The sequence below is a fragment of the Brassica napus genome, chromosome C8 (genome assembly GCF_020379485.1).
Source record: "Brassica napus cultivar Da-Ae chromosome C8, Da-Ae, whole genome shotgun sequence".
NCBI lineage: Eukaryota > Viridiplantae > Streptophyta > Magnoliopsida > Brassicales > Brassicaceae > Brassica > Brassica napus.
Genome location: NC_063451.1, coordinates 1,996,601 through 2,023,427, shown reverse-complemented (window position 1 = coordinate 2,023,427; position 26,827 = coordinate 1,996,601). Strand labels below are relative to the sequence as shown.

Sequence of the window (26,827 nt, the reverse complement as noted above, 5' to 3'; positions counted from 1 at the left end):
AATGTTTCCATTGTAGTTGTAGAAGGTCTACATATGTCTTGTATGTGTCGAGTATGTGTGTCTTGTATTTTTGTATCACGAGAGACACACATTGTATTATTGTTTCATAGTCATGTGTTGTATTATTGTTTCATAGTCACCAGAGACACACATTGTATTATTGTTTCATAGTTGTATCACGAGATTATGTATGTATCACGATCACATTGTGTGTAGGTTTAATAATTTTTTCTTAAAAACCCTTTAACTTAAGAAACTACCGATGAATGACTAATTTTAATTGTTTCTTAACATAATTCCTTAACTTAATTTTAATAACTAAGAACCCACTTAGGGATTATTGGAATAAAGATGCTGTTAAAAGAGAAGCACACCTTGATTTAACCCGCGGTTAATTTCTGGTGGGGCCCTATAAGTATCAACGTAGGAAGCGAAACTATCTCTCTCTCTCTCTCTTACTATTTTTTTCCTGTGAACGAACGGTGGTGGTGAGTGCAGACCACCATCAGATTTCGAAAAAATAGGAATCTCTCTATTATACACAGATTCTGAATCTCTTCTCGTGAGTTTCCCCTCTCCCTCTTATCTCCTCCTTGTTTCATTTCGCGTCTCCTCAAATTCCGTTCTAACTAATTTTCTGATCTCTCTATCTCTCTCATAACGGCAGATCTAACGACTTTATGTTTCTCCGTTTTTTTGCTGCAGTTGAGCTTCGACCCTCTCGCATTTAGGTAGATCATCGTAGATCGTGATTTGAAGCGAGAGAGAGAGAGATATAAAAAAAAAAAAAAATTAGGAGAGAGAAGATGAGCGAGGGCCAGAGGTTCCAGCTGGGAACAATCGGCGCTTTGAGTTTATCCGTTGTATCGTCTGTGTCGATCGTGATCTGTAACAAGGCGCTTATTAGCACCCTTGGCTTCACCTTCGGTAAACCTTATTCAACTCTGAGATGAATGATAGGTTAGAGATCGTTTTACTTTATACTATGTTTGGAATTGTTATCTCTTTTCTTTCCCCTTATGGTTCCATAACGAGACTTGATTTGATGATTGTATATGTTTTAAGAAAGAAAAGATGTTTGTGTGTACTTTTTTTACTCTGGGAGACGATTGTTTTGTTGCTGGGTGGCAGATTCAGGGGCAATTGATCATAACTGCATTATATGCTATTGATCTCATAAGCTATCTGAACTTGCTTTTGTTATTTTTTTTTTTTGTAATTACAGCGACTACTTTGACAAGTTGGCATCTTCTGGTCACGTTTTGTTCCCTTCATGTGGCACTATGGATGAAGATGTTTGAGCACAAGCCTTTTGATCCACGAGCTGTGATGGGATTTGGGATATTGAATGGGATATCCATAGGACTATTGAACCTCAGCTTAGGATTTAATTCCGTTGGTTTTTACCAGGTATTGATTTGTCATTCCAGCTGCTACATGATGATATCGTTTCGGCCTGTGTTTTCTTAAACCCATCTTTTCTTCTGTTGATATTAGATGACGAAACTAGCAATCATCCCCTGTACTGTTCTCTTGGAGACTCTTTTCTTCAGGAAAAAGTTCAGGTTAGCACTCAAAGTTGTACAGTTTCTGTTACACTTGAGTGATTCTTAAGTTGGCGGATATTTTATATGACATCATCTATCTTTTCTTATGCGTTTCTTGTTAACTATTTTAACTTCTTTTTGTTTTGCAGTCGAAAGATTCAGTTTTCGTTAACCATCCTTCTCCTTGGTGTTGGGATTGCGACCGTCACAGATCTTCAGCTTAATATGCTGGGTTCTGTCTTGTCTCTGCTCGCTGTTATCACTACTTGCGTTGCTCAAATTGTATCCTTTTCTTTCCTCATTGCTTTGTTTTTCGACCTGTCTTTATATTTGATCTTATGCCAATTCGATGGTGTTCTCTTAACCAACTGTACACAGATGACAAATACCATCCAGAAGAAGTTCAAAGTTTCATCCACGCAACTTCTTTATCAGTCTTGCCCTTATCAAGCAATTACACTTTTCGTCACTGGCCCTTTTCTAGATGGGCTCCTAACTAACCAGAATGTGTTTGCTTTCAAGTACACTTCTCAAGTTGTGGTAAGAGTCACTCTGCCAGGGATTCTACCCAAGTCTTCTAGCTTCCTTGTGACATATATTTACACGTGCTTCTTTGTTTACTGCAGTTCTTCATCGTCCTGTCCTGCCTCATATCAGTCTCTGTAAACTTCAGCACCTTTCTTGTCATTGGGAAAACGTCTCCGGTCACATATCAGGTTCTTGGACATCTGAAAACATGCCTGGTTCTAGCATTTGGATATGTGTTGCTGAAGGACCCATTCAACTGGCGCAACATTCTTGGTATTATGGTGGCAGTGATTGGAATGGTGGTTTATTCCTATTTCTGCTCGGTTGAAACTCAGCAGAAGGCAAGTGAAACATCAACCCAATTGCCTCAGGTATATATTTCCTCTACCTAATATCTTTCTGTTTGGCTATATATAGCTTAAATACTAGTGAGTGCTGGGACTCCAGTAAATTGATCCCTGGTACATATCAAATAAGAGTCACACGTACTTCTCTCGTATGATTTAAACAGAAGAAGCCCTTTTCTCCATAAGATTTTACTGTATAGAAAAGGGAAAAGTTATATTAGTCTAATTGCTAAGTCAGGGTACAAGAAGATAAATAATTAGATGATATCAGAAAAGCATTGGTATCGTATCATAGGGGGGTTGTTTTGGTTGGTAAAAGTCTATTTATAAATAGGTCTATGCTGATTTTCTGTAATGTCATATTCGTGTACAAGAAATTAAGAAACTGATGTTACTTCCTGGGATTGGCAGATGAAAGAGAGTGAAAAGGATCCGCTAATAGCAGTTGAAAATGGAAGCGGAGTGTTATCAGATGGTGGTGCTGGTGGGGTGCAAAAGACGGCGGCTCCTGTATGGAACTCAAATAAAGATTTTCAAGCCTAAAGCTGAACGTTTGCTATACTTCTTTTTGTATCAGATCTTTTAGAAGGAAGAAAAAAAGAACTTTGAAAATTCCTTTTGTTTGTTTCTTCTCTTTTTTGGCATAGTAGAGAAGTAGGAGAGACTGAAAAATCAACAGCTTTCCACATTGCAATGGAAATTGGAAGAAGGTAGGGAGTGAGGGGGAACACAGCTTTGATAATCCAATTTTATTATACTTTGGATCGAGTGATACAACTGTATTCCAAAGTTGTGGCTATGTTCATACACTCTGGACACATGTATTTGATTTGTATATATAAGCTACTCAATTCTCCTTACCAACTGTTTTCTATTTCTCATTCAATGTAGCAGAGAATAAGAGGGAAACAAGTTTCAGTATTTAATTTCAGGAAGTACAGAGAATGATAAACAACGAAGCACCAGTGGTCTAGTGGTAGAATAGTACCCTGCCACGGTACAGACCCGGGTTCGATTCCCGGCTGGTGCATTCTGAGCTGTGAAGAAATATGGTTTAGCGAAGGTTGGGTCTGATTTCAAGATGATATTTCCACCATCCTGAGCTCTTTCTTTTTTTCATTTCCCTTCGATTTTCACTTAAAAATGTGCAACCAACGAACTTTTATTAAGAATCTCCATGTTCCTTGATGAACAAACAAACAATGAGAGTAGCAAATCGATGAAACTCACAACAACAACGAATTCAACAACACAAAAACCAACACAATTTAAAGCCTTTGGCACTTCCATAAATAAAGAATTGGTAAATAATCGAAAAGTGAATCAAATCAAATGAATCTAAAAGCCTATAACACATGTATTCTCATCCCCCCCCCCCAAGGTCTTTTGTCAATAAGCAGAGCTACTCTCACTACCAGAGAGCGAAGGTCCTTCAGATTTAACCAAGCCTGAGCTATTATTGCTACTTATCTCTAGCACTTGCAATCTCCCGTTCTGCAGAAACTCGGATACGCTCTGAGAATTCGACATTTGATTGAATCCTCGCATCTGCTGCATATCTTGGCCGTTGTTGATTGAGCCATGATGATACGGTGGAATCGCCATGAACGTGGAAGGGGAATACTGAACCTGCTGCATCCCCATATCGAAAGAATCTGAATTTCCAGATATCTCTCCAGTTTCCATCTTCATCCTCTCCACTTCTTTCCTCAATGCTTCGTTTAAAGCTAACAAAAACCAAAAGCAAGAGACTAAAGATCACAGACACCAAAATGAATACAATTTTTTTGAATTGAATGTTAAATTAATTCAACAAAAAAAAAAAGAAAACCTTTTGTTTACATTTTACAAATGCATCATATGAAAAATAGAGACTTTTGCTATTACCATTACGAAGGTGAGCTTGTTGCTCCATTGCTTGTAATCTCATTTTCAGCTCTGTGTTCTCGTTAGCAAGTCCATTTGTATCTCTCTGATAAATCAAAACAAACATTGAATTAAAAAACTCCTAAACTCACCGTTGAAAACAGAGCAAAGACCGCTACTAATTGAAACAGAGCAAACCTGGAAGAGAGTGAGCTGAGCAGAGAGAGTGGTGGCTTCAGTTTGAAGAGATTGAACTCTACGCTCAAGCTCCTGAATGTATCTTGCTTTCCTCTCCTTCGAACGCGCTGCAGATTGTCGATTCGCCAAGATCCTGCAAATCAAATTACACAATTTTTGAAAATCCTCATTGATTTTTTTTTTTTTTTAATGTTAAATTAATTCAACCAAAAAAAAAAAAAAAACTTTTTTTACAATGACTGTTTCTTGCTTGAGCTCTCTCATTGATTTTCAAATCAGAGAGATTAATAATAAATCAAAAAACCTTTTGGCGCGTTTGGGATCGATGCTCCAGAGCTCGGAGAGCTTTTCGGGAGGCATGGCTTTCTTCGCGTCCATGATCTCGTCCCCGGCGTACATCGCGCATCCCGCGTCGACGGAGTTGCTGTGACGGTGGCGAGGTCGAGACGAGGACGACGGAGGAACGGCGGGGGAGGGATCTGGGAAGGAGATCGGGGGATCCGGATTCGAGGAGAGGCTGTCGACGTCGATGAAGGAGGAGAAGAGATCGTCGTCGGAGGGAAGGTCGTCGGAAGAAGGCGGAGCTGCGGAGGAGAGCGGATCCGTGAACATGAACATCGACATGTCGTCGGAGCGAGATCGGCGGTGGAAGGAGGAGGGGACGGGATCCGCATTTGGATTCGGTGGAGGATCCGGTTTGTCCATCGGGTTGTTGATTTTTGAATCTGAGGAAGGAAATGGTGTGAGTGAAATTCTCTGGTTTGATGTGTTATGGGGAGACTTTTTGAGAGTCAATGTGTGTTACGAAGAAGAGGAGGAGGAGAGAGGAAGGAGATAATGATGGAGATTGGAGATGAAGCTTTCTCTCTCTCTCTCTATCAAACGACAGAACATAGTAGGAACTCGGCTTGCTCACTTTCTATAAATTGCCATTGAGTTTTATAAATAAAATGAATTATGACTTTTTTTATCGATCAAAAAAAAAGAAGACTTTTTATATGTGTTCAAAAAAAAAAAAAAAAATGGTCGGTTTATAAAATATTAGTGATGAAAAGTAAAAGTCACATTAACACGTGAAGCATCACAACATCTTGTCTCCCTCCTTTTTTTTAAAAAGAATATTTAATTATAGAAATTTACATTTTTGTTATCAAATTAATTCCAATACTATTTTAATTACTACATTATATTTTTATGTCTATATCTTTTTAGTTTGGTAGATTGGCTCCAAGAAAGAATAAAAAGTAATTACAGTTATATTATAACTTCTGAGTTTTTAAATCCATCCTTGAAAATAAAGTTCATATAATTCATTTGTTTTTTGCAATGTTCAAGAAATTACTAGGCAGTAACTAGACGTTTTAAGGAGTACTAGCGACTATTATTCAGGGTCAAGGCGAGGTCTTGGCGTTAACAAATTATTAATTTATTTTATATATATTTGCATTTATACGAGATATTCTAGTTTTTGAATTTAATTATAATATTATTATGATGAATTATTAAAATTATATATACCAAACAAAATAAATTAAACAAATTTGTGGATTTATGCTAACATTATTGCTTAATTGAACATATTTTGACTAATTTAGATCGATTTAAACTGACTTTAACTGATTTAGAACAATTTAAACCGATTTGAATCGTATAAATCAGTAAAAATCAGAATTTAAGAAAATCGTTTTGGATGAGACCAAATTGCTGCCTAGGCTCAGCTTAGACTGATTTTTAGAATTTTGGCCTTTTGTATATGTAAATAAAATCTCCAATCATCTCTATCAAATTCTGATTTGTTGCGCCTGTAGCTCAGTGGATAGAGCGTCTGTTTCCTAAGCAGAAGGCCGTAGGTTCGACTCCAACCCGGCGCGTTTTATAATGTGTTGGCTTAATCCCCATTGGCCGCAATTGTAAGTCAAAGGAAAGAGAGATGGTTCTGCGGCTGAATAGTTTTGGGGTCTTAACCTTTGTACATTCAATCAAACTTTCTTTTTATTATTCTTTTTTTTTTTTCTAATCTGTATCATTGCTACAAAAGGCTTAGGCATTCCCAACTAAACAAAATTCTAAAAGTCTTCAATTTGGAGATGGAAGTCTTGCTCAGGTCTCTCAATCTTCAGCATCACTAATCGGGGCACAAGCCTCCCACCAAGAAACAGGGCCCAAACCATCGTCATCTATAGTCCCCTGCACATTTCACAAGATTATATATATATATTACTGCAGGATTCAAGAGGCTTTACATTAACTAGCTTTTGTTATATAATCAAGTGGAATAGCTTCAGAGTTCAGAGGATGATAAACTTACAGTGACCACCATAGGAGCAAAAGGCTTTGCGTCTTCTGCTCGCTCAGTTGGAACAGGTGGATAGCTGATGTTCTCAACTCGAAACTTGATCTGCTATTCACAACGCCATTGTTATGAAAAAAAAAAAGATACTATTTCAAAATTTACATGGAAGGAGAAACTTGGGAAGCAAAAGAAGTTAACCTGACATGAATCGTCGATGATAAACTCGTCATCTCCATATTTCCACACCCATCTCATCTGATTCCTGTTAATGTTAAAACATTTTACTTTGTGATCAACTTAAGTATAACAGTCACAAACTGCAGAAACACACATTTGTTTTCAGTACCTATTGTAAGGGTCAGGCTCACAGCGGTTAGGTGTCGGTATAAGTGGAGCAGGCACATAAACATCTTCAAAGAATCCAAGTGTTACTATAAGGCATATAGAGAATCTTTATTATGTATATGAATAAAATAGCCAATAATATAATCAAAGCATATAACAAGCTAACTTATAAGTCAATATTCATAGTAAAAAATGTTAAGTAGTACTCACAGCGCAAGCCATTGGAATCAGATTCTTTGAACTTAGCAGCAATGACCTCACCAACAAATGGACGAAACACTACAATTCTAAAAACTACCTACAAGAAAGAACAAAAAGGTATTAACATCAAAACATGATGAAAGATTTTAAAATACAAAATCTTCATAATTTGAATATATATATAATATACCTTATAGGTGGCAGCACCATCACCGGGTAAGACGAACCCTCCTTCGATTGATTTAATGCCGTAGATTGATACGCAAAGGCCAATCGACAAAACCTTTAAAATAATATCAAAAGCATCCACTTTCATAAGATTAGAGAGTGTATATATATATATATATATAACAAGAAGAAAAACAAAGATGAAACCTTGTCCAAGAAGAGCTTTTGAAGCGCTTTCTTAATGGCAACTTCGAGGGGGAGGTTAAGGTCAGACGGTGGCACTCTTACTGTATCTTCCAGCTCGCTAAGACAGAACATGTTTTTTGCAAAACCGTTCAAAACTTTTAATTCGAAAGAGATTCACAGGACGCTGTTGGTGTTAGAGAGTCTATTTCTAAACCCTAATTTTAACTGGCCGCCGACGAATCACAAAATGAAGAAGATGATGACCACGTGCTAGTGTAAATTGTGCACGTGAGTAAAATTTTTAATGGGCTTGGCCCAATAAGGTGAAAGTACTTTTAAAATATATAATTTAATTTGTTTATTAATAATTTTTGTTCGGACCGCCAACATCCTACGTGTCTGTTTAACCGTCGCTCAACCAAAAAGCCTATAACCTCTTCTGCTTCAAAAATTAGATCGAACACCAATGGCCGTGGCTACGCATTTCAGCTTCCCTGTGAACTATGTTCTCTCGGAAACCTCTCGGAGCAGAGTAAGGTTCGATCGGAAGCTGGTCAGAGCAGTCGCCTCCGGAGATTCCGTAGCTCCGGCGATTTCGGAAGAGACTAAAGTGAAATTGGGTGGGTCGGATCTGAAGGTGACAAAGCTTGGAATCGGAGTGTGGTCGTGGGGTGATAACAGTTACTGGAATGATTTCCAGTGGGATGGTCAGTGTTCTAAAAAAAACTTAAATACTTTTCTAGATACATTCGAATATATAATTAATAATCTAAGAAAACGATGATTTACATTTTGTGAACTAATACTTGAGTTTTCATCTCTGTTTTTGTCATGATTAATAATTGAAATTGAATTTGTTAATGCATATTTTTGTGTGTGTTTTTAATGAATTTTAAATTATATTCATCAAAAGTCTTTTTTTACATCAACTGCAACAGAGTTTTATATGTTCTTATAATTTTGACTGTTTTTTTTCCTTCTCTAACTTATAATTTTGACTGTTGTTTCTCTTCATTGAAGTCGAAATGAATAAATATTGATTTTTTTCTTCTATTTTACTGTGATGGTAGACAGGAAACTGAAGGCTGCCAAAGGTGCTTTCGATGTCAGTCTTGACAACGGTATAGATTTTTTCGATACAGCTGAAGTTTACGGTTCCAAGGTAAAGAACGAGAAACCTCTTTGCTCTCTCCCTTTCTCTGTAACGTGGTTTTGTTTTAAAGACCGATGTGGAATCTCACATTCTTGTTTTCACTAGTTTTCCTTGGGTGCTATAAGCTCTGAGACTCTTCTTGGAAGGTACACTTTAAAAAAGAAACAAGAATGTAGCAGCCTCCCCATGTACACATTTTGTTGACTGTCGCTGGTGATCTTTTTGGACAGGTTCATCAGGGAGAGAAAGGAGAGGTGTCCTGGAGCTGAGGTTTCTGTTGCAACGAAGTATGCTGCTTTGCCTTGGCGTTTGGGTCGTGAAAGTGTTATCTCTGCCCTTAAAGATTCCCTTGCCAGGCTTGAGCTTTCTTCTGTGGATCTCTATCAACTCCATTGGTATGTTCTAGTAAATTACGTTTAAAAGAATAATAACTATGTTGAGGAATGAACTCACCATTGGCTTGGTTTCATTTCAGGCCGGGATTATGGGGAAATGAAGGTACTTTCATTTCAGCATTGGAGATATTCTGAACAATGAGTCTTGTCGCTTTTGGTAAAATCATATCAGACCAAGTGACACGATGTGTTATGTTTTAGGATATTTGGATGGTCTTGGGGATGCTGTTGAGCAAGGACTTGTGAAGGCTGTTGGTGTTTCTAACTACAGTGGTACCATTTCAATCTCTTTCTCCTTACTTATTTGAAAGTAAAAGACATTTGAATCAGGATGTGTGAGCTTTCCTTTTTTCCAATAGAAACTATGATAAATCTTCTCCAAAGAGTACTAAGTTGGATAACTTCATATGCATTTTATTTAACTTTCTGATTTTATCATATACCCACCACTGTATTGAGTCTTGTTTACTTCAGAGAAGCGGCTACGTGATGCTTATGAGAGACTCAAAAAGAGAGGAATTCCTCTGGCATCAAATCAAGTCAACTACAGTTTGATATACAGAGCTCCAGAGCAGACTGGTGTCAAGGCTGCCTGTGATGAGCTTGGAGTCTCTTTGATTGCATATTCCCCCATTGCTCAAGGTCATTTTCGCTTTATGTTCATCATACTCTAGAAAAGTTCCATACAGAGAGATCCTATATTATTTTTTGTTTTTGTTTTCTGCAGGTGCTCTAACTGGTAAATACACCCCAGAGAACCCACCCTCAGGTCCTCGCGGTCGCATTTATACTCGTGAATTTTTAACAAAGGTAATAATAGCTAGTTATACCTCTCCTCAAGTCTTCTAAGAAACGTTTTGTCTTCCATGACATACTGTTACAAACCTTCTACTAATCCCGCTATTTTACTCTAGTAAGTGTTGTGTTGAGAAGATGCATATACAACACACACACACAAATTAATGTACCTATGCACAAAAAAAAGAAGTACCTATGCATAAATTATCACAAGGTAGGCATAATCCTTTTAGGTTTTTCACTAATTATGACTTGTGATTACAGCTTCAACCCTTGCTGAATAGAATTAAACAAATAGGCGAAAACTACAGCAAAACTCCCACACAGGTTCTTTCTTTATTCCTCATGTACCCTATTTTTCTTTTTTGTTTTTGTATTGTTACTTGTTGTCAATTTCAAGGTCTCCACGGAACTTAATAATTTGAGCAAAATGTTTCTAAAGCACTTGTTGCTATCACATTGCAAGGCTCATTTTGAAGTTGAGCAAACCGTGACAGTGAAGCCCTCAATTCACATCAAATATATGAGTCTTTATTTTGTTGTGCAGGTAGCATTGAACTGGTTGGTGGCACAAGGGAACGTGATACCAATCCCAGGAGCCAAGAATGCGGAACAAGCCAAAGAGTTTGCGGGAGCGATAGGTTGGAGTCTAACAGACGATGAAGTGGCTGAGCTACGGTCCCTGGCCTCTGAGATAAACCCTGTCGTTGGTTTCCCTGTTGAGTATCTCTGAACTCTTAACGACTTGTTGGTATCATTTGTAAAGCTCAAAAGCATTAAAAGTGGCATATAGATGATTGTAATTGTTGTAAAAGATTTATGTATACAAATAAAAATCTCTTTGCTTCTTAAAGCATTTCAACATATCCAAGCAAATGATTTTACAAAGGGGCCTTTGAAACTTGCTTTAAGAGATGTTACAGTCACACTCACACACCTCTAGTTATATAAAACATGTTCTCTTCAATGTTCTTTAGGTTTTCAAGGATTTAGAATTAGTCTATAGCTTCTTCCTGAGTCAGTGTCTTTACTTTGAGCAACCAATATACTAATGAGCAAAGATCTACCAAATATAATTTTGAAAAAGCCGCAAAGGTAACATCACCATCTTGATAAGTTCTCAAAAGCTAAGTTTCATTTTCCATTTTTTTACAAGAGACGAACGAAGATAACAACAAGCAGACCATATAGTTCTTCTGTTGTGCAGCTTTTTAAATCAAGCAACACTGAAAGAAGTGGCTGCTTTCTCAACAAATTTATTGGCCCCCTTGAACCACCTCTTGTCTCCAGCTTGTGCCTTGCAGATATAAAGCTTCCCTCCGTTCACGGTGGCTGTGATCAGCTGATGCTTACCACCTTCATCTCCATCGGCTGTTCTTGTCAACACTGACAAGTAATAGTATGGTTTCCCACCAACGTCCTGAATGTTAGTCTCCAGAATGTTTGCTGTTGCCACTGCATTGTTGTCAAACCCTCCCTGTAAATGAACACACAGTTATGCAGTATTAAGGAGATGACCGACCCTTAACCATGCTAAGTGAAACATTTGCCAACCATGCTAAGTGAAACATTTGCCAGAAGCCCCCACATTTTTTTGAAGAAAACTATATATAGGCTGGTAAAAAAACTTTTAGGCTCCCAAATTTATAAAAAAAATTATTTTTGAAATCTTTAATAAATGGCCTATATCTTCCTAAATCTCGGGCCGGTCCTGAGCATCAGGTTTTAGAAGTTTACCTCAGAGGCAGTCTCACCGAAGTAAGCTTGTTTCCCTAGAAGGTAATTGACCTGCAAGAAAAGATCACAAAGAGTTGAATCATCATTCAGTCTCACAGTTCATTTGATATTATCTATGTAAGATGTCATGTGAGTAAAGACCTGAGAGAGGAACTCTTCAGGAGAACCGTAATCAGTGATGGACTTCTTGTCGGTAGGAGTGACCATGACATTGAGATTGCTAGTAGCGTCGAAGTTGTCTTCGTACCTAAGGACTTGTCCTGGATACTCTACCTCTCTGCTTGGGTTCCACTTAGCTGGCACCTGCACTTGGAATCCATCTCCATTGTATGCAGTGAAGTCTGTGTTTGTCTTTGGCTTCCCAAACACATTTGCTGCCAAAACCAAAACCAGAACCAACGATTTTAGTTTGGTCGGAAAAAAATGAAAATGATCCTCTAGGTTGTTTGGATTTTTTCTTTACCAGCTTCACCGTAGGCAGCATCGGCGGGAGACACTTTGGAACCAACCGCAGCGGCGCCGACGAGGAGTGTGAGAGCGAGACGGCGAGAGACGGCGGAGGTATCGTTTTCTTGAGTCTGTTGAGCTTTGCACACTAGTTTGGAGAGTGACACGTAGCGCTGGGATGATGAGGAAGGTGATGATCTTGCGACGGAGGAGGATGCTAGTGCGCTCTGGTGTAGGAAACACGCGCTGTACGCCATCTTCTCTCTCTTTCTCTCTCTCAAGCTCTGTGTCTGGTTAAGTTTTCGAGGATTGTGGTGGAGTGTGATAATGTATGGAGGTGAGATCAAGAGTGAAGATGATTGGTTGGTTTTGGATATTAGATGATCTCTCTGTTGATGTCCAGATAAGGTTGTTGTGGTCTTGTAAAACGCCACGTGTCAGATACATTTGTTCTTGTTCCACGTCAGATTCATAAGCGTGTTCGGTCTGTTTACTGTTAAAACTTGTGGCACAAGTAAGAAAGGGGCCGAACAAGTGAGAGACTTAAAACAAGGATTCTTGGCCTTTTGGGCCATTTCTTCTGAAAGGCCCATAACAGACTACCCACGTCAGTATACAAACACGTGGCACAGTCAAATCAGGTAATTAATCTTTCACACGCGCCTGTACGATACGTTTTTATTTTGGGATCGGATAGACCCGCACGCACCTGATTAGTTCCCTCGCACCCTTTTGGTTTCAAATTTCGAAAAAAACGGCTTAGAGTCTTTCCTTTTCTATCTCATTTTCTGCGTGTTTCTCGGAAAAATCTTCCTCTCCTGATTGAAAAAAAAAGACTCTCTCTCGGTCTCTGATTCGCCCTATGCGACGCCTGTTGATGAAGCCGAAGCTAAGTCTATTGTGCAGATCGGCGCTCAGATTCATCGACGTATCCGCTTGCAGAGTCATGGCTTGTTTCCTCAACTGCTTCCGCGGAAGAGACGATCGATCTATCTCTCACTCTTCACTCGCCGATTCTAAAGTAATTATTTAGCTTCTCTGACTTATTCGCATGATCGTGCTCGTTTTGGTGTTAATCTTAGCTCATGCAATGATCGTTGATGAGAAATAGAACATTCACGGATAGATCGTAGTGCCTCTGTATAATTGTTGAGCTGGATTTTGATGTGAACGAAGCTCTGGACCATTTGTATTTGCATTTCTTTATCAAAATCATATTGATCTGATCCAGAATTTCATTTTGCTAACATCTTTTCTTCAATAACGATCTTCAGAGAGGAGGTCAGGAATCGCAGAGTCATCTGTCTGCTTTGTTTCGATCTGAAGGTGAATCTCTTCTTTTTTTTTTTTTTTTTGATGTGTTTGTATCAGCTTTGTTTCTGTGAAATTCGTGCTAATGTAAGGGTGTGTTGTTGTTCTTGATTTTATAGAGGAAGAAGAAGCTTCATCGCCTTGCCTTGGCAAAGAAAGATTTGATTTGGATTCTATACATATCGACAAAGGCCTACGGGATGAGGTATGATTATATTAGAAGCAGTGGAGGCAGTGTTTGTTTATGGCTATTGTTATCTGTGCTCATCTCAAGTAATGAGAAGATAGGGTCTATGCTTTTTTTTCTGTGACTGAGGTGATGATCTTTAGCTTTGTTTTCTGTAATGAATCTGCTACAGCTTCTATATGGTTTCTTGCATTAGTGGTTGCTATTACTTGAGTTTCTTATGACATTGTAGGGATTTTATTTCAGAAACAGTACTTTGTTGTGGTAGTTCAGACAACCCTTTCTCTGTATGTATCAATGGAATCTGATTGTGCATTCCTTCAAGAGTCCATGCTGAGTATCTGACCATCTGTTTTTACTTGTGGAATCCTATAGGCGCGGTTTCTTAAAGCTTGTGGCACTATACCGGAGACGCCTATTGAAATTAGGAAAGCGTCTCAAAAACTGAGTAGTCCTCAACGTTCTGGAGCTTCTTATTTCCATTCATGGATTTCCAGTAGCTCTGCGCTAGGTTTTCATTTGGATGAATCACCAACTCCCTTGAAAGCTTGTGAAGAGCTGGGAAGGCCATCGGTCACTTCAGAGCAAACACCAAGCAGGTAGAACACTAGAGTTTACTTTGTTTAATTAAACAGGCATGGTTTCTTTATGATGGCATCTTACTAAAGAGGTTCAACACATATTTCTAATCTGGAATTCACTCTTTTTCTTTTCCATATTAGTTGTGTAATCGATGACGGGGACACTGCGAGGATCTCATCTGCTTCTGGTGATGCTGATGAAGTAGAAAGCATTGGCACTGCGTTCAAGGGTGAGTTAGATAGATCTGGCAGGCCATTGTTCACAGCTGGAAAGACAAAGTCGGTGCGGTTTGAATGTGATCTGGATCAATCTCAGTCTTCTAACTCTTCTGAGAATAGCAGTTCAAGAAAACCAGAGATGGGTGGCAAAAGTACAGTGAGCTCGCCTAATCCAACCCCATTGAAGCTATCTGATGAGATGCAAACTCCTGGAACCGTATATCCAGCAAACATGGAGTCAGCAAGAAAGGGAAGGCCTAGAATCAGGTCGCAGTTTGTGCATTCGGTGTCTAATCTAATGGAAGATGCGTCCTTATATAATGTCCATGATGATTCATATGGGAGCATAGAACAAGAGCAGATAGAGGGTGAAACTCCCACTTCAGCAACTTCAGATGAGAAACTATCCAGGTTTGAGGCAAGCTCTTCTCCTTCGCTATACCCAATCAATGAAGACGGTGGAGAAGACTTTGGTGTTTTAAACGATATAACACCTGGAGTCAATGCCATGACTCCAGGTGACAGGCCTATCATTGGATTGGTTGCTGCTCACTGGAATGAGAATGAGCAAACTGAGGTTTCACCCAAATGGTGGGATGGAAATGGGATTCCAAATTCCACAACCAAATACAAAGAGGTATTACTTCTCATGTTTAACCTTCTGGTTTCTAGGCTCTAACAATGCCTATAAATAATGAGTTGTTACATTCTTCTTACCTTACGCAGGATCAGAAAGTGAGTTGGCATGCAACACCATTCGAGGTAAGACTGGAGAAGGCACTCTCTGAAGAAGGTGGTTTGAGTCTATTCCCTCGAAGGTATTTAACCGTAAAACTCAACAATATATCTACCTAGGAGAAGTGATGAAATCTATATAAGCGATCTATCAATGTGTGTGATGCAGGAACCTTGAAGCGATGGAGGAGGATGAAGAAGACTTAGACATATCGCAGCTGCAGCATTCCGTGCAACCAAACTCAGTAGTTTCGTTCTGAAACTTTGCTATCGTACAGAAGAGTGTTTACTTACGGATGGCAAAATGAAGATACTCTCATTTCCAGCTTTTTTGGAACTTTATAATAAGACTTTAAGAGTAAAAAAGCGTAAACAGTGGTGTGTTTGTGAACCTTTTGGGAATTCTCTCCCCAGGCACTCGGCATTGTGATATACTTTTCTCGAGTAATTTTAATCTGCAAATCTTAGATATATTACATACATATATTTATGTCCGATTATGTGTTAGAAAGATGTAGTTCATACTTTAAAATGTTGCAAAGCAGAGGTTCCTTCTAGTTCTTTGGTACTGAAAGTAAGCAGTGTAGCCTGTACTGGTGGTTTCTCTGTACTTAAGGTTTTCTCCAGACACAAGCTATCTAATGGGTTCGTACGTTCTAGGATCTGGTCTCACAACGGAGACTGAGCAAAAAAATTGATTCATGGAGACCTAAAACGAACATGCAAGTAATACAACAAAGAAATAATAAAGAGGCGGCGAAAAAGTGGAGATGCGGGGTATCGATCCCCGTACCTCTCGCATGCTAAGCGAGCGCTCTACCATCTGAGCTACATCCCCAATGACGATAATGTGATTTAGCCTATAAAAATAACATAATGGTTTCTAATATTTTCACTTCTGACCTCCATGCAAGATGCTCTTAACCGGACGGCCGGCTGTACCATCCCATCATCAACCGGCACAAATACAAGGTTCTCAAATCTTAGAGAGGAAGGGGGTGAGATCTTTGTTTTTGTAAAAAATGTTGATGATGACATTTATGTTGTTAGTTTCAGAAAGATGATTACAAAACTGTATTTCCATCTCATTTAGAAAAACGAGATAAATAACAACGTATAAACCACAATCTTTTTTTGTGGAATGTCTTTGGATGAGGAATCAGCATTTTGAGATGTTAATCTTTGGGGCCGACGCTGAACTTAGCTATAAAGAAGCCGATGGTATCGAGCTCAGATGACGGGTCGAATTTCTGAACCATTTCTTCTTCACCCGGTTTCAACCACTCCCTGCAAAAAGTAAGAATCAGAGCCAAATCTCTTAGTACCATCAATGTTTTAAAGTTTTGGTTTATTGAACATAATCCTTGTCTTGACGTGAGTATAGATACTTACTCAACATATCCGTCAGGGAATTCACATCGACCAACTAGACCAGGGCCTCCAATTCTAGGATGCTGCAACAAGACAACAGCAACACACATGAAGATCATCAGGACAAAAGAACAAGGTCCTAATGCAATGTTTGCCAAGAACTGCAACAGTTTCTTAGAAAAAGGGTATTTTTAGATTCAAACCTGTGGTGCTAAAGAAAGAAATTTGTATTTATCCAGAGCATAGCGAACCACCGCCTCGTTCTCGCTAGGGTTGATTGTGCATCTAGCAAAGTGCAAAACAAATCATCCACGGGTTAGCTTATAGTAAGTAACTCTGTGTCATTCCGCACACGTCTCATTTCAGAACTAACGAATCTGAGAATATGTTGGTATACTTACGTTGAGTATACAAGAATTCCACCAATGCGTACCAATTGAACAGCCTGGTCTAACATTTTCCGCTGGTACCTTCCATGGTTTCTCAGCGATATAACACTCTCCTACAATAAATAACAATGGCAAAATTCATTCCACAAGTCCCTCCTAACAATCTTTATAAAAAGAAAGAAGGAAGAAACAGAGATTTCTACTCCAAGTTACTACAAACACTTCAATAATTTCGTTTTCACTTATAGAAGTATTTATATTACTTCAACAAGCTACCTAGAAATGATATTTCCGCCACATACAAGTGACTAAGCTAAGGCTATCCATGAGAAGTTAATGCTTAATTAACCATAATCACGAACAGTAGGAGTTTACACATGACAGCGCAGGTTTGAACATATCTTACCAGTCCAGCGAAAAGACGAGGTCTCAAGCCAAGAGCAGAACAAGGAGCATCTAAAAGGACCCTGTCAAAACTATTAGGCGGGAAACCTTGTGATTTTCCAGCTCTTCCACCTTGGGATTGAGTTCTTCCCCGACCATTTTTCAGCCTTCCCTTATTCTTCCTGATTTCAGCTTCGCTAACATCATCTCCTCCACTTGGCTGTTCAGTGCTGGCTAAAATGTGGATGCAAAGATTCAGCTTGTTTTTTAAAACTACTGGAATTATTAGATAGGGATTTTCATATGTACACACATGCGTAGGCACAAGATAATGGACTGTAGATGCCAATTCAGTAATGTTATGTATCTATATGGTGCTTAAGTGATAAGTAACTAAGGTCCATTTCCGCAAACATGGCAAGTTTATTGATGTACTTTCACCTACCAAACACAGAGGCTAAACATTTTCGAAGAAAACCATTAAACCAAGCAAACACTATGGGGGAGAGAGAGAGAGAGAGAGAGAGAGAGAGAGAGAGAGAGTAGCTTAATTACCATTCACCTCAGGTGATTTTTCAGCCTCGGATCTTCCCGATGCCATTTCTTCATTTGATGATAAATGGTTGGTAACAGAACCAATATTTTCACCGTTAACCAATGTTGTTGAATCACTGAGTGCGTTTGGAAGACAAACAGATTTCAGCGCATCCAGTTTACATGTAGTTATGCATCTTAAGCCCATCTCAGCAGACAATTTTTGGACATCCAGCACCTAATTTTTGAAAGAGTAAACCAGACTAATTAGAGCAAGTAAACAGACAAATGAAATCATGTCGGTTTCAATAAATATTACGTAACTATGCGAAGAATTTAAAAGGTTGTTCCTATGTAATGAAAAGAAACTGTACTTTGTTATGAGATCTATCTGCTGCCACTATCACTCCCTCATCATTCATAAGTATAGCAATTGCAGTAGTCTTGCCTCCCGGTGCTGCACACATATCTAATATTCTCTCCCCTTTCTGAGGATCTGGGAAGCCAAGACAAAAATTTAGCATAAAACTTCCTCAATCTTATATCCCACCGGCATTCTCATCTATATTTCAACAATTCAACTATGGATTTATGTAACTTATATCATACAAGTGGCTGAAGGTATAAGCATGGCCTAGACCAAAAATTTCCACGTACCAAGAGCATGAGCAGCAACAATGCTTGGCAGGTTTTGAAGAAATATTTCCCCCTCGAGGACATCTAACGAGCCAAAAACGACAACGTGAGATACTGAGAGTCATAAACTGTAAGCTGAAGTAGAAAGCAAGCTTAGGGAAAAAGAAGAAGAATACTATGGAAAGAAGGCAATCTGAAAACTCTATTGCTCAAATCAACCGCAACTCCATGAGGAACACGAAACATGCCAGCCCTTGACAACCTAGTTGTTCCCATGCCGATATATAGTCCTCTGCGTTCACAATAGAAAGGATCTACAATAACACTACGGCACATGTCAACTGTTTAAGTTCATAAAATATCTTATGTCAAACAACTAAACAGGAAGAAATATTTCCCTTTATAGCAGACTGTCAATAAACCAAACAGTCAAACACCTACTATTTGGTATAAGATACAGTGGAAAATAATATTGGCAAACCAAATGATATATGACTATGATCTAATCAAAAGGAAGAATTATGATTCTTGCCTGATGGTAGACCCTGAAGAGTGGTCCCACGAGTCATATTAACACTCCAGTCACCTTCATCATCACCAGGCTGTTCCATAGCAACGCAGACAGCAACTGCATCACCTTTCTCAACATGGGCAGTGCAAGCCAGTACACCTGGTACATACACCTACAACAGAACCCATAAGAGAAAGATAAAGTTTCTTCCTTCTCAAGTAGATTATCTAAAACTATTACTCCCTCTGTCATTTTAATATTTTTTTTCTTGTTACCCAAAAAATGTGATTTTAGAATTTCAATGCAACTTTCGGCTTAATTTTAACTACAAATGCATTGATTTTATAAATAATTTTATTTGTCACAGATACTATCGAAAGTGTCTGAACTAACACTCAGAGTATCATTTTGACTCGCACCTAGCCATTATAGTTTTTTTACTGAGAGAAATAGAGTTAACCTGAGCTCCTCTAAGAACAGCTTCAGCACACTTCCTGCTCACCAAAACCTCCTTGGGAGGGCCTTCAAGCCCAGATCCATATTCAATTCTATGCGGGCCTGATCCATGGACAAAAACAACATACTCCAAACCAGGAATCTGACACTTGGAGATGGGACTACTGCTCCCATCGGATTGCAATAGCTTCAAGCCATCCTCGGACTCGTTTAAGATCTTCGTAAGCTTTTCGATAACAGCGTCGCTCGTCGTTTTAACTGTGTTCACTCGAATGCACGAGTAGGAAGACGGACGCCTAACAAGGAAAAAGAAAACGTAATCAATTCGAAGCTAATAAGGCAAAAAAAAGAAGGATGAAAAGAAGGTAAGTACGTGAGAGCCTTTGAGATGCGAGAAAAGTGATCAGGTCCATAAGCTTTGTTGAAGTAGTCTTCTACTTGAGGATCCCATCGCAACACTGGATCATAACAGTAACGCGACGAATCCGAGGAAGGATTCGTCTCCATTTGGTGAGAGAGAAGGCGTGACGGAGAAAGAGAGGAGAAGACGGTGGTGGCTCTGGAGAGTAAAGAGGGTTTAAGCAGAACCCTCGCTTTCTTCATTCTGCTTTTTGTTTTAGCTTGAAGTGAGCTTTAATGGAAGATGGGCCTATTTTTTGTAGATTAGGCCCATTGAGCGTTCTTTGATAAAATAGCCCAACAAGTGCAATATTGACTGTAGTTACTGATTGACTAATCACGCTTGAGTGACGATGAACCACTTCAACTGTTGTCTGAAGTTAAATTTGAAATTTGTGACTACAAATAAACTGTTTGTTGTAGGTTATGATTTCTAAAATTTTAGGGGTGAATTTGTGAAATGACCAAGTTTAGAAAAGAAATTAATTGCAGAGCACTGATTTTGACATAATATAGTACCTATTAATTGTGCTTCATTTCCACCGGTTTTACCCTTAATTCATACAAGTTGCCGGTGGCTTCAAGACGTGGAGACGACGTTGACAAAATCCAAGTGTGGCCAATAATTAATGCAAACTGTCACTGACAAGAGAAAGATAACACAGCCACATCACATACACATAACCACAAACATTTCATTAATTTCACTTCATATCACCACAAACATTTCATTAACTCCAACTTTTAAATACTAAAACCTAAATGGACCGCTAAACCCAAACTCAAATGTAAACTATATTATATATTTATAATTTTAAATAAAATTAAAATCTGAAAATATATATAATATTTTGTGATATTAAACTATAGTATATAAAGATGGAAAATATCATAATAAACTCTAAACCCAACTCCTAATTACTAAACTCTAAATCATGGCCACTAAATCTTAAACTCAAATCTAAGCTATAATATAAATTTAAAAGAAAATCAAAATCTAAAATATATAATATTTTATAATATTTTCAAGTACTATACATCCATAGTATGGAACATTGTATAAAATAGTATACAAATGTTCGTTCTATTTATGTTAGTTGGGAATCATATATAAAATAGGAGAAGAAGAAATCAAAGTACTTGTTGATGAAAAAGACGTTCTTGAACTAGACATGACCCTAACATTGTCAAACATTTGAATGAAACTAATTTTATATTACGAGCAATCATACAAAATGGCATAGAAGAGAAATATCAAATTTGAAGACATGACATATAAACCCTAAACCCTAAACTCTAGTTTGAAAAGAAAATTACTAAACCCTAAACCCTAATCACTAAACCATAAACCCAAATATAAACCCTAAACCTTAATCACTAAACTCTAAACCCAGTATAGATCCTAAACACTAATCACTAAACCCTAAATCCTAATCACTAAACCCTAAACTCAAATATAAACCCTAATCACTAAACCCTAAACACAGATATAAACCCTAAACACTAATCACTAAACCCTAAATCCTAATCGCTAAACCCTAAACCCAAATATAAACCTTAAACCCAAATATAAACCCTAAACCCTAATCACTAAACCCTAAACCCAAATATAAACCCTAAAAACTAAACTCTACTCACCCACTTAAATACTAAAACCCTAGACAAACCCCTAGTTACTAAATCTAAACCCAAATAACTAAAGTATAAACCCAAACAAAATCTATATAATATGTTATCAATTTTCTCAATGTAGATGATATAGTATCGAACCGCTATAAATAGTATAGTTGTAGTGGTCCACGCCATTTACATTTTCCAAATGACCAAGTTTAAGAACGAAAATTACTAAACCCTAAACACTAATTACTAAATCCTAAACCCAAATATAAACCCAAAACCCTAAACTGTAAACCCAAATCTCAAAATCTAATGCAAACCTCAACTTCACCACCATTCCTCTAAATAATAGAATTTAGATTTCTTAACTAGAATTAGTAATAATGAAGATTCCAAATAATCAAATTTGTGCAACATTTAAAAAATGAATTTGATATTACAATCAATCATAGAAAATGACATTGAAAATAACTATCGAATTTGAAAACATGGCATATTATTACATTTTAAGGAATAGTATAGCATTTCGTCTCAAATAGTATGGTATCTTTACACAAATAGCTACCCTAAAGAATATATACTATACTATTCATTTCACCGAATATAGTATAGACAAAAAGTTCATCTTCTTCGATTTTTCATTCTTAGACATGCTGATACGCATTCATTTGGCTCACTCTCATTATTCTTTACTACCATATAGAGATCGTCTTTATCTACTCCTTTTTTCTGACACATCAACACTTTACAGATCCACCGTTGTTATTCTTCATCAGTGGATATCTATCATGGATCTAACTCTGATGCGATAATCCCATCTCATTTGCAAGATTTAACAACGAAAACAATATGAAAACAAAAGCATGATTGTAAGAATCAGTGAGTTAAGAGATGGTGGAAAAAAAATTAAAGAGTTGGTGTGTGTTCTCACCGTCTACGCCTTCATCGTTGCCTCTTTTTTTACCACAGTTGCTTGGTTTTCTCGTGAGAAGAAATCAATTCAAGAAAAAAACTGGGAAGAAGAATTTCATCTACTGTGAGAGAATGTGTAATTTTCAAGGGCCACATGTTACTTCTGAGAGAATGTGTGATTTTTAAAATAAAGCACATGTGAGAGAATGTGTGATTTTCAAGGGTCACACATTACTTTTGAGTATTATTATTATTATTATTAACTTTTCTTTATTTTTTTTTGTAGGTTTCAACCGGTTGTATCTGAGGACAATATGATAATATTATGTATAAGAAGGAAAGTGTATATATGATGTAGGTTTTTTGGTTAGCCGTTGAATTATAATTTGTTTGATGGTTATACAAACCAAAGATGAAGACATTAAAATCATATAATTAAATTTTTTTTTTGTTGTAGATTAAAAGAGGTAGCAGTGTGATATTGGATTTGTGAAGAGGGTAGGTGAAGAGCTGAAAGGTTTGGTAAAAGTGTCTTCCTACCAAACCATCCCCTCCTTTTGATATTTGATTATTAGCTTCACCTGCCATTTTTTCAATGGCATTTTATTTATTTATTTATATATTTGGTTTCTCACTGAGAGCTCCATTGCTCACCAAACCCCTCTTTTGCTTCTTCTTCTTCTCTCTCAAGGTTTTCCTCTTCTCTGTTTCTCTCTCCATTTGATTTCGCACTCTTTGCTTCTTCAGAGGCTCTAGAATTTGGTTGTTGCATGTGTTCCCCTCAAGTTGATTCTATGATCATAAAGTTCATCTCTTTTAATATAGTTTGTGTTCTTGGTCTCCGCAGAGGATTTTAATATTATTATTTCTAAAGGTTGTTGTAAGTTCTTAGTCTTGATATTTGTCACATTGGGTTAGAAGTTTTTGTGGAATTTCTTGTCTAGTGTACTTCTGTCGTTTGAGATTGTTTTCATGTCTGGATCTTTAAACATGGAACAGATAAATAAGCATTTGTTGAGGTTTGAGAAAGCTGGAGATGGCTCAAGAAGGTCGAAACATCATCGATGAGCAGGTAATTAATAATCTCTGTCTTATTCAGCCATTTTGTGGTTTGAGTGTTCTTCATGATTCAGTTGTGAACCATCATTGTTGTAGGTTGTTGTTGGAGAGGAGAAAGGTTCGGTGAGATTGGCCACGCTAAACCGCCCTCGTCAGCTAAATGTCATCTCTTCTGAAGTGGTATATATATTAAGACCTCAGATCAGAAGTTGTATAATATGAGATGCCTTATGGGAAAACTTTGAAACACTCAGGTGCTCAAGCTTGCAGAATTTCTTGAAACCTGGGAGAAGGACGACAAAACAAAGCTTATACTGATCAAGGTTTGATCTTTTTAGTTGTCCTTGGTCTGATGATGATTTCTATCTTAACATAGCTTTATATTGGCAGGGTGCAGGGAGAGCTTTCTCAGCCGGTGGTGATCTAAAGATGTTTTATGACGGCCGTGAATCAAGTAAGAGGCCAAGAGAAAACATACTATCACTTTATCCTTAGAGAGTCTGTCATAGCTTAATGATGATAAGTCGTTTTTGGACAGAGGATTCTTGCCTTGAGGTTGTTTACCGGATGTACTGGCTTTGCTATCACATCCACTCATACAAGAAAACTCAGGTTGAGTTTCATTAGTATATTTCGTATGAAAGTGTTGTCCTGAGGAGTATTAGACTAACCAAATAGAGTTGTGTTATAGGTTTCTCTAGTTAATGGAATATCAATGGGTGGAGGTGCATCATTGATGGTCCCAATGAAGTTCTCTGTTGTGACAGAGAAAACTGTGAGTTCATGAGTTTTAATCTGCTTCATATCTTATGTCTGTATAATAATAGTGTAGAAACAAGTGAAGACTCTGCTATTTTGTTTCATTTGATTAGGTATTTGCAACTCCAGAAGCAAGTATTGGGTTTCATACTGATTGTGGCTTCTCCTACATCCATTCACGTCTTCCTGGTCATTTAGGTAACTTCTAAACCACTAATACCAATTATATACGTTGGCTAGTTTCTGATGTACTTGAGTTTTATATTATTACATCTACAGGAGAATTCTTGGCTTTAACTGGGGCGAGATTGAATGGCAAAGAACTTGTAGCAATTGGAATGGCAACACATTTTGTTCCTTCTGCTGTGAGTTTTTTTTTTTTTTTTTTTTTTTGGAATGCTTTCCTTATAGGATTATAAAAATGTGACCTCTCTTGCTTGATGAGATGCCTTCATTACTCTTTATATACTGCAACTGTAGCAATGTTTTAAGACCTATGATAAGTGAGATGCTTTTACCTTTAGCATCTTTGCTCAATTTTCAGAAACTGGCTGATCTGGAGGCACGGCTTGTGAGTTTAGACTCTGGAGACGTGGATGTAGTCCGTTCCACAATTGAAGAGTTCTCCGAGAAAGTAGACCTCGACAAAGACAGCATCCTTAACAAGTAACACTCTTTTCTCCTCGTTGGTAACTGTATATATATATAATCATATGGACTTTGTTAACTTTGAGGATATGGCTGATGTGCAGGCAGACAATAATTGATGAGTGTTTCTCAAAAGAAAGTGTGAAGCAGATCATACAAGCATTTGTAAGCACATCTGATTTTCCCTAGAACATGAGTCTATTCATAGGTAATTGAATATATATATTAATGGTCTTCTTACAGGAAGCTGAAGGGAGCAAAGAGGGAAATGAGTGGATAACACCAGTCATCAAAGGTCTAAAACGATCATCTCCCACAGGGTTGAAAATAACTCTACGATCGGTAAGTGTTTACATGATTTTACTCTTTTGTCATATTCTCCTTGGGTGTAACTAACTATCTCTTGAATATTTGTCTATCTTTATATTTGAGACGTGCTGTTTCTGTTACAGATTCGTGAAGGTAGGAAACAAACACTGAGTGATTGCCTCAAGAAGGAGTTTAGGATCACCATTAATATCTTGAGGAGCACCATATCCCCTGACGTGTATGAGGTAAATAAAAGAACAACACATTTTTGGTTTTTCTTCTCAAGAAGACAGTAGCGAGCATCATGTATGTTTATGTCTGATTGTGTAATAACGCGCAGGGTATAAGAGCTCTGACCATAGACAAAGACAGTTCTCCCAAGGTATGTTAACACTCTTAGAACTGACATCAGCAATCTAACATACTAAGCAAACTTATATGGTTGGGTTTGGTGCAGTGGAGTCCAGCGACGTTAGATGAGGTGGCTGAGGAGAAGATCAACTTAGTATTTGAGCCACTGGAGGATGATATTGAGCTTCATATCCCTGAAACCGAAGAAAACAGGTTTGTTTAAGGGCTAATATAAACTTACTTGCATTAAGATCTTCCTAAGAAACAGAGCCTTTTTATGTGTTTGATATTTGGCCATTTGATGACATTGAATGATAGGTGGGGAGGCAAATACGAGACTTCAGGTTTTGCATGAGAGTACAAGAATAGAAGAGAAGAGAGGATACTGTATGTTGGTTTTGTGATTACATAATGTGTTGTTGCTACATGTTCAAACACTCTATGCAGTGATATGGTTTAATAAGGGTTGTTATGTCTGAATTGTTTCCTGTATTCTTGGTTGTTATTAGTGTCTAAAATAACATGTAATCCTAAAGACTAAATATGTCAACCCCAAACGTCTAAATCTGAAAATGAGTTGTCAACAAAACTTATTTCTTATACTGTGTGCAAAGGGAACAAAAGATGAGAAGCCTTTCTTGTTCATAAAAATAATGACACGTTAGATCTACAACGGCTACAAATGGATGAAGCCATTGGTTTCTTTCAGTGTTTTTAAAACTGAACCGACCCAATGGTTGGACGACCATGAATCAGTTACATAGCCGTGTTAGATCTAATAACTGGTTCGATCATCACTAATAACTAGTTCGATCATGAATGGATCACGTAGCTAGATTGGATTTCAAAATTATTAAACTGATAAAAACTGTTAAAATTATAAAAAATCGATAAACTATACGTATAAACATTGACTTAGTTTATATTTATAATCTTTTATGTTTTAAATTCATTTATATTTTAATTATGTATCATATTTACTAGCACTATTTTTAAATTTATACACTAAAAATATTAAACCAGATTACTGAACCATGTTTGATCCGGTCGAACCATATTAAACTGTGACCCAAATAATTATCCGGTTCAGTTTCCGATCCGGTTTAAAAACACTAGTTTCTTTTGTATGAAATGGGTTGTTGCATGTTATAAATGGATAAGCTCATCCCAGGCAAGCACGATTGGGGGTAAGCTTCTGGCAACATTCTCCACAAATCATATAAGAACACCGCTTTTGAATGCTTTACCAT

General features: G+C 37.6%; 8 protein-coding genes and 3 non-coding genes across 13 annotated transcripts; 6 read left to right on the top strand and 5 right to left on the bottom strand.

The window, feature by feature from the left end:
- Window positions 1-394: 394 nt before the first annotated feature.
- Window positions 395-3,282, top strand: LOC125591417 (UDP-xylose transporter 3-like). Its single transcript, XM_048765627.1, has 8 exons — window positions 395-562; window positions 706-927; window positions 1,226-1,410; window positions 1,498-1,565; window positions 1,697-1,829; window positions 1,926-2,087; window positions 2,174-2,446; window positions 2,834-3,282. The coding sequence occupies exons 2-8, from the start codon at window positions 807-809 to the stop codon at window positions 2,963-2,965; spliced, it is 1,074 nt and encodes a 357-aa protein (XP_048621584.1). The 5' UTR covers window positions 395-562; window positions 706-806; the 3' UTR covers window positions 2,966-3,282.
- Window positions 3,283-3,381: 99 nt separating this feature from the next.
- On the top strand, window positions 3,382-3,452 carry TRNAG-GCC. The gene has a single exon. It is a non-coding gene; the product is annotated as a tRNA-Gly (tRNA).
- A 116-nt stretch (window positions 3,453-3,568) lies between these two features.
- On the bottom strand, window positions 3,569-5,412 carry LOC125591418 (transcription factor RF2b-like). Its single transcript, XM_048765628.1, has 4 exons — window positions 4,791-5,412; window positions 4,487-4,619; window positions 4,310-4,394; window positions 3,569-4,149 (listed from the first exon to the last, which is right to left on the bottom strand). The coding sequence occupies exons 1-4, from the start codon at window positions 5,189-5,191 to the stop codon at window positions 3,812-3,814; spliced, it is 957 nt and encodes a 318-aa protein (XP_048621585.1). The 5' UTR covers window positions 5,192-5,412; the 3' UTR covers window positions 3,569-3,811.
- An 872-nt stretch (window positions 5,413-6,284) lies between these two features.
- TRNAR-CCU lies at window positions 6,285-6,357 on the top strand. Its single transcript has one exon. It is a non-coding gene; the product is annotated as a tRNA-Arg (tRNA).
- Window positions 6,358-6,460: 103 nt separating this feature from the next.
- On the bottom strand, window positions 6,461-7,935 carry LOC125591420 (DNA-directed RNA polymerase III subunit RPC8-like). 2 transcript variants are annotated; one of them, XM_048765630.1, is made up of 7 exons: window positions 7,701-7,935; window positions 7,516-7,608; window positions 7,335-7,422; window positions 7,126-7,210; window positions 6,978-7,041; window positions 6,795-6,884; window positions 6,461-6,673 (listed from the first exon to the last, which is right to left on the bottom strand). In XM_048765630.1, exons 1-7 carry the CDS (start codon window positions 7,809-7,811, stop codon window positions 6,596-6,598), a joined length of 609 nt encoding a protein of 202 aa, XP_048621587.1. In that variant the 5' UTR covers window positions 7,812-7,935; the 3' UTR covers window positions 6,461-6,595. The 2 variants fall into 2 exon arrangements, with proteins under 2 accessions (XP_048621587.1, XP_048621588.1); XM_048765631.1 differs by having other exon boundaries at window positions 7,126-7,189.
- Window positions 7,936-8,070: 135 nt separating this feature from the next.
- Window positions 8,071-10,878, top strand: LOC125591416 (uncharacterized oxidoreductase At1g06690, chloroplastic). Its single transcript, XM_048765626.1, has 10 exons — window positions 8,071-8,386; window positions 8,750-8,841; window positions 8,938-8,978; window positions 9,063-9,227; window positions 9,308-9,330; window positions 9,429-9,500; window positions 9,702-9,869; window positions 9,955-10,037; window positions 10,290-10,352; window positions 10,573-10,878. The coding sequence occupies exons 1-10, from the start codon at window positions 8,146-8,148 to the stop codon at window positions 10,756-10,758; spliced, it is 1,134 nt and encodes a 377-aa protein (XP_048621583.1). The 5' UTR covers window positions 8,071-8,145; the 3' UTR covers window positions 10,759-10,878.
- Window positions 10,879-11,138: 260 nt separating this feature from the next.
- LOC125591419 (oxygen-evolving enhancer protein 2, chloroplastic-like) lies at window positions 11,139-12,618 on the bottom strand. Its single transcript, XM_048765629.1, has 4 exons — window positions 12,226-12,618; window positions 11,904-12,136; window positions 11,763-11,813; window positions 11,139-11,502 (listed from the first exon to the last, which is right to left on the bottom strand). The coding sequence occupies exons 1-4, from the start codon at window positions 12,464-12,466 to the stop codon at window positions 11,242-11,244; spliced, it is 786 nt and encodes a 261-aa protein (XP_048621586.1). The 5' UTR covers window positions 12,467-12,618; the 3' UTR covers window positions 11,139-11,241.
- A 118-nt stretch (window positions 12,619-12,736) lies between these two features.
- LOC125591415 (protein JASON-like) lies at window positions 12,737-15,736 on the top strand. Its single transcript, XM_048765625.1, has 7 exons — window positions 12,737-13,230; window positions 13,484-13,535; window positions 13,640-13,725; window positions 14,083-14,306; window positions 14,430-15,144; window positions 15,234-15,325; window positions 15,412-15,736. Exons 1-7 carry the CDS (start codon window positions 13,072-13,074, stop codon window positions 15,500-15,502), a joined length of 1,419 nt encoding a protein of 472 aa, XP_048621582.1. The 5' UTR covers window positions 12,737-13,071; the 3' UTR covers window positions 15,503-15,736.
- A 271-nt stretch (window positions 15,737-16,007) lies between these two features.
- Window positions 16,008-16,080, bottom strand: TRNAA-AGC. Its single transcript has one exon. It is a non-coding gene; the product is annotated as a tRNA-Ala (tRNA).
- A 172-nt stretch (window positions 16,081-16,252) lies between these two features.
- Window positions 16,253-20,141, bottom strand: LOC125591414 (rRNA (cytosine-C(5))-methyltransferase NOP2C-like). The gene is made up of 12 exons (XM_048765624.1): window positions 19,897-20,141; window positions 19,528-19,819; window positions 19,089-19,239; window positions 18,733-18,870; window positions 18,578-18,640; window positions 18,295-18,416; window positions 17,942-18,158; window positions 17,409-17,620; window positions 17,015-17,115; window positions 16,817-16,898; window positions 16,635-16,696; window positions 16,253-16,529 (listed from the first exon to the last, which is right to left on the bottom strand). The coding sequence occupies exons 1-12, from the start codon at window positions 20,124-20,126 to the stop codon at window positions 16,418-16,420; spliced, it is 1,782 nt and encodes a 593-aa protein (XP_048621581.1). The 5' UTR covers window positions 20,127-20,141; the 3' UTR covers window positions 16,253-16,417.
- A 2,845-nt stretch (window positions 20,142-22,986) lies between these two features.
- Window positions 22,987-26,177, top strand: LOC125591411 (3-hydroxyisobutyryl-CoA hydrolase-like protein 5). 2 transcript variants are annotated; one of them, XM_048765620.1, is made up of 16 exons: window positions 22,987-23,142; window positions 23,451-23,523; window positions 23,607-23,690; window positions 23,765-23,833; window positions 23,901-23,964; window positions 24,049-24,122; window positions 24,202-24,285; window positions 24,383-24,467; window positions 24,549-24,634; window positions 24,814-24,935; window positions 25,022-25,082; window positions 25,161-25,259; window positions 25,370-25,471; window positions 25,567-25,608; window positions 25,684-25,790; window positions 25,896-26,177. In XM_048765620.1, exons 2-16 carry the CDS (start codon window positions 23,488-23,490, stop codon window positions 25,930-25,932), a joined length of 1,152 nt encoding a protein of 383 aa, XP_048621577.1. In that variant the 5' UTR covers window positions 22,987-23,142; window positions 23,451-23,487; the 3' UTR covers window positions 25,933-26,177. The 2 variants fall into 2 exon arrangements, with proteins under 2 accessions (XP_048621577.1, XP_048621578.1); XM_048765621.1 differs by having other exon boundaries at window positions 23,113-23,325.
- The last annotated feature ends 650 nt before the right edge of the window (window positions 26,178-26,827 follow it).

Excerpts from the sequence above, each read along its gene's own strand:
- LOC125591417 (XM_048765627.1), top strand. The coding sequence starts at position 807 with ATGAGCGAGGGCCAGAGGTTCCAGCTGGGAACAATCGGCGCTTTGAGT. Across the intron at positions 1,411-1,497 it reads ATTCCGTTGGTTTTTACCAG|ATGACGAAACTAGCAATCAT; the intron begins GTATTGATTTGT and ends TGTTGATATTAG. Across the intron at positions 2,447-2,833 it reads CATCAACCCAATTGCCTCAG|ATGAAAGAGAGTGAAAAGGA; the intron begins GTATATATTTCC and ends TGGGATTGGCAG.
- LOC125591418 (XM_048765628.1), bottom strand. The coding sequence starts at position 5,191 with ATGGACAAACCGGATCCTCCACCGAATCCAAATGCGGATCCCGTCCCC. Across the intron at positions 4,620-4,790 it reads GATCCCAAACGCGCCAAAAG|GATCTTGGCGAATCGACAAT; the intron begins GTTTTTTGATTT and ends TTTGATTTGCAG. Across the intron at positions 4,395-4,486 it reads CTCAGCTCACTCTCTTCCAG|AGAGATACAAATGGACTTGC; the intron begins GTTTGCTCTGTT and ends TTGATTTATCAG.
- LOC125591420 (XM_048765630.1), bottom strand. The coding sequence starts at position 7,811 with ATGTTCTGTCTTAGCGAGCTGGAAGATACAGTAAGAGTGCCACCGTCT. Across the intron at positions 7,042-7,125 it reads GAGCCTGACCCTTACAATAG|GAATCAGATGAGATGGGTGT; the intron begins GTACTGAAAACA and ends TAACATTAACAG. Across the intron at positions 6,674-6,794 it reads TTGCTCCTATGGTGGTCACT|GGGACTATAGATGACGATGG; the intron begins GTAAGTTTATCA and ends TGAAATGTGCAG.
- LOC125591416 (XM_048765626.1), top strand. The coding sequence starts at position 8,146 with ATGGCCGTGGCTACGCATTTCAGCTTCCCTGTGAACTATGTTCTCTCG. Across the intron at positions 9,331-9,428 it reads GGGATTATGGGGAAATGAAG|GATATTTGGATGGTCTTGGG; the intron begins GTACTTTCATTT and ends GTTATGTTTTAG. Across the intron at positions 9,870-9,954 it reads ATATTCCCCCATTGCTCAAG|GTGCTCTAACTGGTAAATAC; the intron begins GTCATTTTCGCT and ends TGTTTTCTGCAG.
- LOC125591419 (XM_048765629.1), bottom strand. The coding sequence starts at position 12,466 with ATGGCGTACAGCGCGTGTTTCCTACACCAGAGCGCACTAGCATCCTCC. Across the intron at positions 12,137-12,225 it reads TGCTGCCTACGGTGAAGCTG|CAAATGTGTTTGGGAAGCCA; the intron begins GTAAAGAAAAAA and ends TGGTTTTGGCAG. Across the intron at positions 11,503-11,762 it reads TCGGTGAGACTGCCTCTGAG|GGAGGGTTTGACAACAATGC; the intron begins GTAAACTTCTAA and ends GTTCATTTACAG.
- LOC125591415 (XM_048765625.1), top strand. The coding sequence starts at position 13,072 with ATGCGACGCCTGTTGATGAAGCCGAAGCTAAGTCTATTGTGCAGATCG. Across the intron at positions 13,231-13,483 it reads CTTCACTCGCCGATTCTAAA|AGAGGAGGTCAGGAATCGCA; the intron begins GTAATTATTTAG and ends AACGATCTTCAG. Across the intron at positions 15,326-15,411 it reads TTGAGTCTATTCCCTCGAAG|GAACCTTGAAGCGATGGAGG; the intron begins GTATTTAACCGT and ends TGTGTGATGCAG.
- LOC125591414 (XM_048765624.1), bottom strand. The coding sequence starts at position 20,126 with ATGAAGAAAGCGAGGGTTCTGCTTAAACCCTCTTTACTCTCCAGAGCC. Across the intron at positions 18,159-18,294 it reads CAGATAGATCTCATAACAAA|GTGCTGGATGTCCAAAAATT; the intron begins GTACAGTTTCTT and ends TTCAAAAATTAG. Across the intron at positions 16,899-17,014 it reads GGAATTCTTGTATACTCAAC|ATGCACAATCAACCCTAGCG; the intron begins GTAAGTATACCA and ends GCACTTTGCTAG.
- LOC125591411 (XM_048765620.1), top strand. The coding sequence starts at position 23,488 with ATGGCTCAAGAAGGTCGAAACATCATCGATGAGCAG. Across the intron at positions 23,691-23,764 it reads ATGTCATCTCTTCTGAAGTG|GTGCTCAAGCTTGCAGAATT; the intron begins GTATATATATTA and ends TGAAACACTCAG. Across the intron at positions 24,936-25,021 it reads AAAGACAGCATCCTTAACAA|GCAGACAATAATTGATGAGT; the intron begins GTAACACTCTTT and ends GCTGATGTGCAG.